This window comes from Lynx rufus, unplaced genomic scaffold (assembly GCF_022079265.1).
Source record: "Lynx rufus isolate CCGP_SWC_20201006 ecotype Redwood Valley unplaced genomic scaffold, mLynRuf1.p SCAF_4, whole genome shotgun sequence".
Lineage (NCBI taxonomy): Eukaryota > Metazoa > Chordata > Mammalia > Carnivora > Felidae > Lynx > Lynx rufus.
The window spans coordinates 151634216-151646482 of record NW_025814856.1 but is presented as its reverse complement, the minus strand read 5'-3'; the positions used below and the strand labels follow the sequence as shown (position 1 = coordinate 151646482).

The following is a 12267-nucleotide window of genomic DNA, read 5'->3' as shown; positions in this document are numbered from 1 at the left end:
CAATTTGCCTTCCCACCAACAGTGCAAGAGGGTTCCCATTTCTCCACATCCTCTCCAGCGTCTATAGTCTCCTGATTTGTTCATTTTGGCCACTCTGACTGGCGTGAGGTGATATCTGAATGTGGTTTTGATTTGTATTTCCCTGATGAGGAGCGACGTTGAGCATCTTTTCATGTGCCTGTTGGCCATCCGGATGTCTTCTTGAGAGAAGTGTCTATTCATGTTTTCTGCCCATTTCTTCACTGGGTTATTTGTTTTTCGGGTGTGGAGTTTGGTGAGCTCTTTATAGATTTTGGATACTAGCCCTTTGTCCGATATGTCATTTGCAAATATCTTTTCCCATTCCGTTGGTTGCCTTTTAGTTTTGTTGGTTGTTTCCTTTGCTTTGCAGAAGCTTTTTATCTTCATAAGGTCCCAGTAATTCATTTTTGCTTTTAATTCCTTTGCCTTTGGGGATGTGTCGAGTAAGAGATTGCTACAGCTGAGGTCAGAGAGGTCTTTTCCTGCTTTCTTCTCTAGGGTTTTGATGGTTTCCTGTCTCACATTCAGGTCCTTTATCCATTTTGAGTTTATTTTTGTGAATGGTGTGAGAAAGTGGTCTAGTTTCAACCTTCTGCATGTTGCTGTCCAGTTCTCCCAGCACCATTTGTTAAAGAGACTGTCTTTTTTCCATTGGATGTTCCTTCCTGCTTTGTCAAAGATGAGTTGGCCATACGTTTGTGGGTCTAGTTCTGGGTTTCTATTCTATTCCATTGGTCTGTGTATCTGTTTTTGTGCCATAAACTTCCCTCCTTTAAAAGACTAGTCATTGTTAAGTTCTGCCTACTATTCTTTAAGTAGTACAAGTCTTTACGGAAGTGGTTTAAAATACTTTTTATTTGGGGGTGCCTGGGTAGTTCAGTCGGTTGAGCGTCCGACTTTGGCTCAGGTCATGATCTCACAGCTTGTGAGTCTGAGCCCTGCATCAGGCTCTGTGCTGATAGCTCAGGGCCTAGAGCCTGCTTCAGGTTCTGTGTCTCCCTCTCTCTCTCTGCCCCTTCCCCGCTTATACTCTGTCTCCCAAAAATGAATAAACGTTAAAAATTAAAAATACTTTTTATTTGAGTCATCTTTACGTTTTTTAATGTTTATTTTTGAGAGTGCGAGAGAGAGAGCACAAGTAGAGGAGGGACAGAGAGAGAGAGGGAGACACAGAATATGAAGCAGGCTCTAGGCTCTGAGCTGTCCACACAGAGCCAAATGTGGGGCTTGAACTCATGAACCGTGAGATCATGACCTGAGCCAAAGTCAATCAACCGACTGAGCCATCCAGGCACCCCTTACTTGAATCATTTTAAATGTATATGGAAACTTTTTTCCCCCCCACAGGAAGGAAACTTGTAGCAAATCTTTTTTCTTTAAATTGATACACGTAGATAATCGATTTTTAATACATTTTAATTGTGATATTGTTGGGGTGCCTAGGTGGCTCAGTCAGTTAAGCATCTGACTTTGGCTCAGGTCATGATCTCATGGTTCATGATCTCGAGCCCCACATCAGGCTCTGTGGTCACAGCTCAGAGCCTGGACCCTACTTCAGATTCTGTGTCTCCCTCTCTGCTCCTCCCCTGCTAGTGCTCTGTCTCAAAAATAAATAAACATTAATTTTCATATTGTTAAATTTTGAAATATGTATTTGTATGCAAAGTGTTAGATTTCTTTATTGCTTTATTTGAATGATTTGTCATCTTGGATGTCTTTGATTTGTTCAGCTGATAAATTGGTGGATTTTAACGAACAACTCTCCCAAAATCAATGATCATATTCCTCTAACTGCAAACAAATGCATGCAAATTAGCAAATTGCTTTTTTTTTCCTTTTTAGTATCGAGCCCTGAATCATAAGAAAATAGAAAAACTTTTGCTTTATCAGTGAGATGTTCAGAGAAGTCTGTTATTGTATCTAATGTGTATTTGCTATGCATAGATTTGTAAAGGTTGCCAGTTTTATTCAGCGAGTCTTAAAATAGGTACTTACCCATTTATGGATGAGTAGACAAGTACTTCCCCTTCCTTCCTTCCTTTTCTTCCTTCTTTCTTGCTCTCCTTCCACTTGACAAATATTTATGTGCCAGAACCTATTTTAAGATTTTTGGATATGCTAATAAGTAAGACGGTCTTTGCCCTCATGGTGGTTACTTTCTACTGGAGAAAGATTCTGTTCATCTCCTTCCACCCTTGGCTGCCTCTTCTTCTGTGAAAAATACTTAGGGGACGTGTTATAGTATGTGAGATGACTTGGATGCTGATTTTGACTTACATCTTCCAAAAGTAAAATAATTTGCTAAATGAGGAACACACTGGTGGAGAGGTAGAAGGCAGTCCCATATAATTGATTTTTGTGTGTAATGACATCTTAACCTTTATGAAGGAGACTTTAAATTCTTAGGTAGATATTTCCTAAAACACAGATAAGCCTTCTTGCTGCTCCTAAAGGTCATACAAACAGTCTTGAGTTCCATAGTGTATGTATATTCATGGTATATGTATGCTGGTAGTTTGGTACTTAATTTAAAAGGGGAAGAAGTATTGTTGATATTTAAGTAACATGTTTTGTAAGATAAAAGCCTAGTACAGAAACAGTGGACAACTTAGAGTGTTGTTTCCGATTTTTGAAAACGGTTGTCAGTCATAAGTGACATGCAACAAATAATTTATTCCTTCTTTTGTTCAGTTTTCTTTGATCAAATAAGTGAATACTTACTATTTACCACCAGCCATTTTGTACCTGCTTGGTATATCATTGTAAATACGATATACCAGGTAATTGCCTTCCTGAAGTTTCCATTCCAGTGACAGTGGACTGAGAACGGACTGTTTTATAACTGTGAAATTCTTATTTCTTTAACAAACAGTAATTGAGTAAACTCTAAGTGGGGTGGTGTACTTTATTACAGATTTTAAAACATGTTCATTTATAGTTTTGTGCATATATTGAATGTATGGTTTTTATGGACACTTAAGATGTTATTCTAGATACTTATCAAAGTGTGTGTATGGATGTCATATCTATAAATAGATTTCCATTATGTGTTGTTACAGTGTATGCATACTTTTGGTTGTATAGTTTATTCAGGAGTGTAACTTTTATGTAACTATTCAATGGAATTGCATCATATACACATTTAACTTATGACAAATTAAGCTACTAGGTAGGAAAAAAATTAAAATATTAATGACTTTAAATATGGAACCACAGACTCAGTTTTTTCAAAAGTGCTGTTTATTCTGTACCACATTTAAGTGTATAGTTTATATTTTTATTGATTTTTATAATAATAAAATAAATGTAAGCTAAAATATGTCATTTTAAGTATTTTTAAGTGTACAGTTGGGTGGCATTGAGTACATTCACGATGCTGTGTAAGTATCACCACTTTGTGTTTCTAAAACCTTTTTTACCATTCCAAACAGAAACTCTATATCCAGTAAACAATAACTTCCCATTCTCCCTCCCCTCAAGCCTGGCAACCTCTATTCTACTTTCTGCGTGAAAGAATTTTAGATACCTTGTATCAGTGGAATCATAAAATATTTATCTTTTTGTGACTGGCTTATTTCACTTAGTATAATGTTTTCAAGGTTCATCTACATTGTAGCATGCATCAGAATTTTATTCTTTTATGGCTGAATAATATCTGTGTATACACTACATTTTCCATTCATCTCTTGATGGGCACTTGGGTTGTTTCCATCTTTGGCTATTGTGAATAATGCCGCTGTGAGCTTTGCTGTACAAGTATCTGTTCAAGGTCCCTGCTTTCAGTTTGTTGGGTGTGTATCCAGAAATGGATCACATACTAATTCTCTGTTTAACTTTTTGAGAAACTACCAAACTATTTTCCATAGTGGCTGCAGCACTTTATATTTTACAATTAAGGTTTTTTAAATTTAATTTAATTATTTTAAAAAATATTTTTATTTAATTCACATCCAAGTTAGTTAGCTTATAGTGCAACTTACAGTTATGTTTTTGTATACATTTTTTGAACAGGGTCCTATGCACAGATCCATGGATGCAGCACTTTATGAGTGATTTTTGAGCATGGCATGATTTTTATTATGTGTACTTACTATATGGAATGTGAGCTCTTTGGTGTTTCAGGAGCACTATTATTTATGTCAGAATTTATACTGTATTGTGGTATTAGTGGCAGTTGATACAGAGAACAAGAACTCAGGTAACGAGGTAGAGATTTTCCGTAGTTGAAGTTTTTGAAAAAGTAACATTTTTACTTTTTGGAAACTTGCACTTCATACACCAAGATATGCAGCTGTGGCTTCATTAATCATAATTTCTGCCTTAACCATGTTGGAAAGGGCATGGGTTCTGAAGATGGGGATCTTACTTTTGATTTGTGTGTTTAGCACTTATATCCAGGGTCACCACTTAGCCTCAGTTTCATATATAGAGGGGGGTAATGTATTCTTACCAAGTCACTGTGAATTTTACATGGTGTATGTGAAAATGTACTTTTTTTTTTTTTTTTTGCACAGTTACTGAATCAAAACCAAATCACTTTTATCCTAAGAACCCCCACACCTCATTTAGGAAGTCATTGACTTTCCTTTTTCATTTAAAAATATCTTTTCTTTCTACCTCTTATCCCTTTATAAATCTAATTGTGCTTTATTTTATTTTATTTTATTTTATTTTATTTTGGAAAGGGCATTCTTTTTTTTTAATTTTTTAAATTTGTTTTGAGATAGAGAGTGTGCACACATGTGCAGGACGGACAGACAAAGGAGAAAGAGAGAGAATCCCAAGTAGGCTCCACACTTGTCAGCACAGAGCCTGATGTGGGTCTTAAACTCACAGACCTTGAGATCATGACCTGAGCTGAAATCAAGAGTTGAGCACTTACCACCTGAGCCACCGAGGCGCCCCTTGTTTTGTTTTGTTTTTATTTTAATATTAATTGACTGGCTTATGAAATAAAATTATTCTTCCCTAAATGAAAATTTGGGCTAAAGTGTTTGGAGGGGAGAGAGTTTATTGCAAAGCTTATTTTAAAAGCTTGGTTCAGGGCACCTTGGTGGCTCTGTCGGTTAAACTTCCAACTTCGGTTCAGCTCATGATCTCGCAGTTCGTGATTTCGAGCCCCAGGTTGGGCTCTGTGCTGACAGCACATCCTGGAGCCCACTTAGAGTTCTGTGTCTCTTCCTCTCTCTGCGCCTCCCCTACCCCTGCTCACTCACTCTGTCTCTGTCTCTGTCTCTGTCTCTTGAAAATAAACATTCAAAAAAATTTTAAAGCTTAGTTCAGTGGGTTTAACGGAAATTTCTCTATACTTGAAATTTCATTTAATTTTGCATCTCAGCATTTTTCAGATGAAAAAATTGAATCCTACGGCTTTTGAGTGTCTTATCCCAGATTATATAGCTATTTAGTGGAAGGGATGAGGCAGAAATCTGTTCTTTTACCTTATATTCCAATGTTCTACCACATTAGCCTTCCCTCTTAGATTTCACCATTTATATGATTACTTGGGCAGATCTCCATGGTACTAGAAGTGTATAAAATGCACTTGCACTTGTATTAATCATCTTAAGGGACTTCTTGCTGTTTTGTCCCTTTTCCTCTAAACTGGAAGATACATACTGTTGCAGACTTTTAAAAATTTTTTATGAAACAGAAGCAATCAAAAAGCAAACTTCAGTATGTCATGTTTTATTTATGGTAATTTACTCTAGAAAGCTTTTCAATTCATAAATCCCAGTGTATTGTTTTCCTTCCCAGCATCCCATAAATTACTCCACTGAAACTTGAGTAAGCTATTGTTATGAAAGTAATGTCCTGTCGTCAGAAGTACATTAGAAGTGTAGATAGCACCCCTTGATTAGTTTCCTGTTGGTGAAGCCAGTGTTTGAGTGTGTGTTTTCTACAGGTACAGTTTGGAACATTCAAGTTGGAGGAGCTGTTAGAAATTAGTTCTAAACCCCATTTTCTATGTGAAGAAACTGATAGTGACACAATTGGCTCTTGCAAACCAGGATTCCTGAATTGTTTATAAATACGTATTCTGTCTTTTTAAAAAAAAAAAACTTTTACTTTAAAATATAGAATGATAGGAAAGTATTTCATTTTTTTCTTCTAATTATTAAAAGACAGATTTAACTTAATTTTTCAAAAGGTGATGAAAGTAATTTCCTTTTTTTTTTAAGGTTTGTGTTTGAAATGCAAAAATATTTTGTAACAAATCAGATAATATGTTTTTCTAAAATAAAATTTTGAAAATAAAATAAATTTCAGAAAAAAACTCTCCTGCTTACCTCCATTTTGTCTTTTTTGACATGGTAACAGTTTTGTGTAAAATCTTTTATGTGCTTTATTTTCTTAGAGAAACATCAAATATATACACATACAGGATTTACATATTTATATCGAAGTAATTGTATATTTGTGTTGGTTAGTCTCCAGCTTGCTTTTACAAATTAAAAACTCAAAACTGTATGTAATAGCTTCTGATTTGATATATTCAGTTTATGGCTATATCATTATTTAGTTAATGATTTCCCAGCTGATGGACTGTTACTTTGCAGTTCTCTAGGAACAGCTGCAAATCACAGAGCAAAGTACTTAGGTGCACAGGTGCAAGTATTTCTGTAGGATAGATTCTAAGGTGGTGTGAAGGCATGGTTAACGGCACGGATTCTGGGGCTAAGACTTCCTGGAATAAATCTAGGTTGCACCACTTAATAGCTGTACAACTTAAGGCAAGGTACTCTTTGTGCTCTCATTTCCTCTGCAAAGAATTTAGATCAGTGATAATCTTTACTTTCTGAGGAGACTATCTTCTTTGATAGGGTGATGGGGGGAAAGTGTTGTCTCCCTATTTACTAACTAAAGAGATTGATCATCTTTTCATATGTTGTAATTAATTTGTAATTCTGTGAATTACTCATCATCTTCTGTTCTCGTTATTTTGTTTGACTTAATTGCCTTTTTAAAATTGCTTTTTGAAATATTTTGGACTCTAACACTTCATTATATGTAGTGAATATATCCTTTACTCTGTTGCTTACCTTTAATTTTTTTTGTTTTCTTTCTACATTGCTAAATCTATCTTTTAAGGCTTCTGAATTACTGTTTTCGCTTAGGAAGACCTTCTGTATCACAAGACTTTTAAAAATTCTATTTTTTTTTCTTATACTTTAGTCTGTTTATTTCAATGTATGGATCTTTATACAGATGATTCGGGTTTGATAATAGAATAGATATATACCATTTTTTTCCTTAAAATAGATAAAACAGAATTTTATTATTGCTTTTTAAACTGGTCTCTCCTTGCTATATTGATTTGTACTGTCACTTTTACCAAATATTAAAATTTCATAAATTCATGGTTCTGTTTCTAGAGTCTTTATTTAGGTTCATTGATTTTTTGTCTGTATTTGTTCCCATATCAAAATTTTATTTTTTTTCCGTATCATATTTTAAAATTACTTTTCCTTTGTAGTTAGTTCAGTATCTGACAGCACAAATTCCCTCATTTTCCCCCAGAAGTTTCAAAGCAATTTGTATGCATTTACTCTTTCATGTGTAAACTTTAGAATCAGTTTGTTGAATTATGTTAAAAAAAAAAAAAAAAAACAAACCTGAGTTATTTTGATAAAGATGGCATTGACTTATATTTTGCATACTGTTAAAAATAGCGATTTCAACCTAATGTTTTAATTTACCATTGACTTTAACCTAGATTATTACCCAGGTATTTTCAATTGTCCATAATCTAAAGAGATAAATTAATTTTAGTAATTCATTTTTTTCTTTAAGTTTATTTATTTACTTTGAGAGAGAGAGATGGGAGGGGCAGAGAGAGGGGAAGAGAGAGAGAATCCCAAGCAGTCTGGAGCCCATTGTAGGGCTCACACCCACAAACTGTGAGATCATGACCCGAGTGTAAACCAAGAGTCATCTGAGCCACCCAGGCACCCCAATAAGTTATTTAATTTTTATTCATTTATTTATTTTTCCTTTCTAAAAATGACTTTATTTACAGGGTTAGCCTTGGAGAAAAGACTTTCATGTCAAAAGGAACACTTGAAATATTCTTTTCTAGATGCAGAGATATTTTGAAGTCACAGGCATTGTCAGGAATACATCTTAGAAAAATTACCAAATCATTTTCTAAAATGCCCTTCAGATGTTATGGTTTTTAATATTCTGAAATTTTATGGTATGTAGAAAACCCACATTGAAACCCACTATTTATAGAGTATCTCAGTTTATTTTTTTATTTTTTAAATATAAAATCATTTAATTTTTCTTAGTTTTTTTTTAATGTTTTTATTTATTTTTGAGACAGAGAGAGAGACAGAGGATGAGCAGGGGAGAGACAGAGAAACAGGGAGACACAGAATCCAAAGCAGGCTCCAGGCTCTGAGCGGTCAGCACAGAGCCCGAATTGAGCTTGACCTCATGAACCACGAGATCATGACCCGAGCTGAAGTTGGACACTTAACTGACTGAGCCACCCAGGCACCCCTAAAAATTGTTTAATTTTTTAAAAGACTTTGGAATACGGGATCTATTTGGTTCTTTTCCCCTTCCTGTTTTTTGTACAATTTTGTAGCATTACCATGGAAATGCTTTTTATGTGCTTATTTTACCAGAAATTTTCATTGACATAATATACATATTTGGTTGTATACATTGGGTTCTTTGGCGTATTTTTCAGGTCTTTGTTTTCTGTGGTAAAGGTTTGATATTAACATGTAATTATAGATGACTGAAACCTTTTCTGTTTCTTTATGTTTATTTTGTAAACATAATTATTTTCTGACACATTTTAGAATACTATAATACTCCTTTGGTTATGTTGGCAGTGTTACTAAGTTTTAGGTCAAAGACTGTTTAAAGTGTATTTTAAGGATGTGTATTATTTATTCCCCTAAAATGTGCTGTGATTTAGTACTAGATGTAGAAAAAAGAAAGTTCTTTTGTTTTTATATTGAATCCAAAAGGTGAATAATGCTAGACTTCATTTTGACCTTCAAAAAAAAAAATTTCAGAATTCCATTCTGAAATCTCTTCTGAGATGATAGCAGAATTTGTTTAATATTTTCCAAATTTTTTGATAATATGATTCCTGATGCTTGAAATGCCATTTTCAGTAGTAAACAGTATGTTTTGTTTCTTGTCATGCAGGTCTTTGAAGTTCTACAGTCTAGTTCTCAGTGCTGAACTTCCTTCTCCCTTAAGTTATTATAAACTTTTGCTGCTGTTCAATAATCGTGAAGATGTCTCGCAGTCCTGATGCGAAGGAAGACCCTGTGGAATGTCCTCTTTGCATGGAGCCCTTGGAGATAGATGATATCAACTTTTTCCCTTGCACCTGTGGCTATCAGATTTGCCGATTTTGTTGGCATCGAATTCGCACTGATGAAAATGGGCTTTGTCCTGCATGTAGAAAGGTAAATACTTCAGAGTAACTTTGTGTAGTTTTTTCCTCCCATGCTTATGAATAAGTAGATTTATTTATTTATTTATTTAACCTAATGAGTAAGTAGATTTAAAAGAATCTACAAACATCAGGCGGTTTTATGTGTAGCCTTATATTTTTAAGATACAATGAAATAGTATGACCTTGGTAAAGTCATATAATCTATCTGGTTAACCTTTAGTTTTCCTATCTGGAGAGATTAAAAAGATCCGCAGCACTGGATGTTCAAGAGAATTAGGAGTAGGGAGGCAGTGGATTTAGGTAGGATGGTGTGAAATTGGAAAAAACACTTTCACCTGGGTGGAAATTCACTTTAATTTTCTAGTACAAAATAGGGAAGATGGTTTGATGCTTACTAAAAGAGGTTATGGGTTAAAATGACAGAGAAATCCTGGTTCAGAAGGTAATGGTTACTCATTTGTTGAGTCCTTATGATAACTCGAGTCTGTAATGCTATTTCTGTTGTACGTTGAAAGTAGGCCTTTTAAGTGCCTTGTCCCCAGGTATCATCAGCTAGTGGGCAGTAGGTTTGAAATTCAAATATAAGGCTAAAAAATTCTCTGAGTTTTAATCTTTCTGGGTCTTGTTTAAATAAGTAGGCATAATAGTTACAGTGTAGTGAGTGACTTAATAGAGTGAGTAGGATTGCTGCATTTTATTTTGAAGGTGACCTAGGGCTTAATGCAAATATCTATTTCTTTTGCCTTTGTTTCCAGTGTCTGTTAGTATGATTTAAACTTCCTTCACTGTTTACCTATTTCAAAGAGCTCTTGTGTTCATTACTACCAAATTTCAAGAAAGCAGGAATGTGTTTTAGATTTATCTATTTAGATAAATAGGATATTTATTTTATCTCTGAATTTCCTTACCAGAGGAATTATGTCTCAGAAGGCAGTGCATTATTGAGTTGTTGTTTTTTAATCTAGTGGGCATGCAGTATATATTACATGAATGAAAAAAGGTTAGGTCTATTTAAGTGTTAAATAATATGCATAATTACATATATATTATATATATACTTTATTTGTATATAGTATATATAACATTTGTAATAGATATTTATAATGTATATATTATATCTTTTTGTATAGTTAATATACTTTAAGAATGTGAATGAAAAGTAACTGAAACCTTAATACTAGCTTTGGTCAAAGTTTATAATAAATTTGTGTTAGTAGATTTTAAACATTTAGTCATATTTTAAAAATTGGTTCCTGGTCATTCCGTTAGAAGATAATTGTACTGAACTATTTTGTTGAAAGTGGTGACTTTTAGTATAGTCCAAAACTATAAGGCTTGTGAATTTTTTTGACTTCATTAAGTTTATCTCTTTCTCTTTCTCTTTTTTTTCTTTTGGTGTGCTGTGAAGTAGAGTCTTTTTTTTTTTTTTTTTCTAATTTTTTTTTTAATGTTTATTTATTTTTGAGAGAGAGAGAGAGACAGAGTGCAAGCTAGGGAGGGGCAGAGAGAGAGAGGGAGACACAAAATCCGAAGCAGGCTCCAGGCTCCTCCAAGCCGTTAGCACAGAGCCCGACGCGGGGCTCGAACTCATGAATCGTGAGATCATGACCTGAGCCGAAGTCAGACGCTCAGCCGACTCAGCCACCCAGGCGCCCCTGAAGTAGAGTCTTAACAGAAAGTCCAATTGTTAAGTTGTCATTAGAGAAAAATCAGTTATGTGGGGAGATTTCAAAGAAATTCACTTCAGTTTTAAGGGATTACCCAGAATCACCTTAAATTCTTAGAAAGAGGAGAAAAAAGTAGAAACATGTTAAAGATAAAATAAAATAATTTTAGCAAAGTTGGTTATCAATAGTAGGGTCCCTTTCTGGGAAGACAAGCAAGTGTGGAGAATCTGAAAGACAGTAGACCATTGGGATCAATTTTAAGAAAGAAACATTAGCTCAACAAGTACTCAAGATAAGGCTGCTGAGAAAAGGTAAGAGTAGTGATGCCTTTACGATCCTAAGGAAAATATCAGTGTGGTTGCTTGAGTGTTGCACTGAAGCAGCATATGGATCCAGCCCATCTTTTATGCCATGTAGCACAGACAGATGCTCTCTCTCTGGAACACTGGTTATAAATTTGGGTCAGAGCCTTAAGGTGGATGAAGATACCCTGGAGGAACTAAGACCTCCTATGCTCAGAAGATGAATTATTGATATACCACCACCTTGTCCTCTCTGCAGTCACAAAAGAGCATCCTGCAGTAAACAGAAATAACATTTATAGACTGGTTGACAGAGTTCTTACATGTAAAGATTGCTACAACCAAGAATTAACAGACATTTCAGGAATACCAACATTATGAAAGAGAAGCACAAAAAAGCAGTAAATAAAAGAACCTACCATAAGTAAGCCAACAGAAAGAAACATTTAAAAGTGTCACTGATGCTTCTCAAACAGATAAAAAAGAATGGCATATCTAATGTAGAAGGAACATTTTTTAAAGAGCAAATTAGAGATCCTGAAAATGAACAATCTTATGGGTGGGCTAAGAACAGAGTGAACACAGGAACAAATTAATGTATGTTAACTAACTAGAATTTAAATAAAAATTTGAAAAGAAAAAAAAAGAACAAATTAAGTTGGAAGATCTTGTTGAGTATTTTTTTTTTTTTGCAGGATATAGTACAAAAAAAAAAGATAGAAAATAGCATGAAAGAAAAGTTCAGCAGCATAAAAAAGATACACTGTTTTCTAATCTGCTAAGAGAAGCTACAGAAACAGTGAAATAAGAATGAATGGGAAGAAATACAAAACCACTAGAAGAAAATTTCACA

At 34.4% G+C, this 12267-nt stretch overlaps 1 protein-coding gene across 7 annotated transcripts in view; it reads left to right on the top strand.

Moving 5' to 3' along the window:
• Positions 1–12267, top strand: part of CNOT4 (CCR4-NOT transcription complex subunit 4) — a 148103-nt gene that overhangs the window by 55245 nt on the left and 80591 nt on the right. For all 7 annotated transcript variants that reach the window (XM_047097675.1, XM_047097677.1, XM_047097674.1 and 4 more), the window contains exon 2: positions 9190–9455. In XM_047097675.1, the coding sequence (XP_046953631.1) occupies positions 9282–9455 (174 nt within the window). In that variant the 5' untranslated portion in view covers positions 9190–9281. The remainder of the gene's footprint in view (positions 1–9189; positions 9456–12267) is intronic.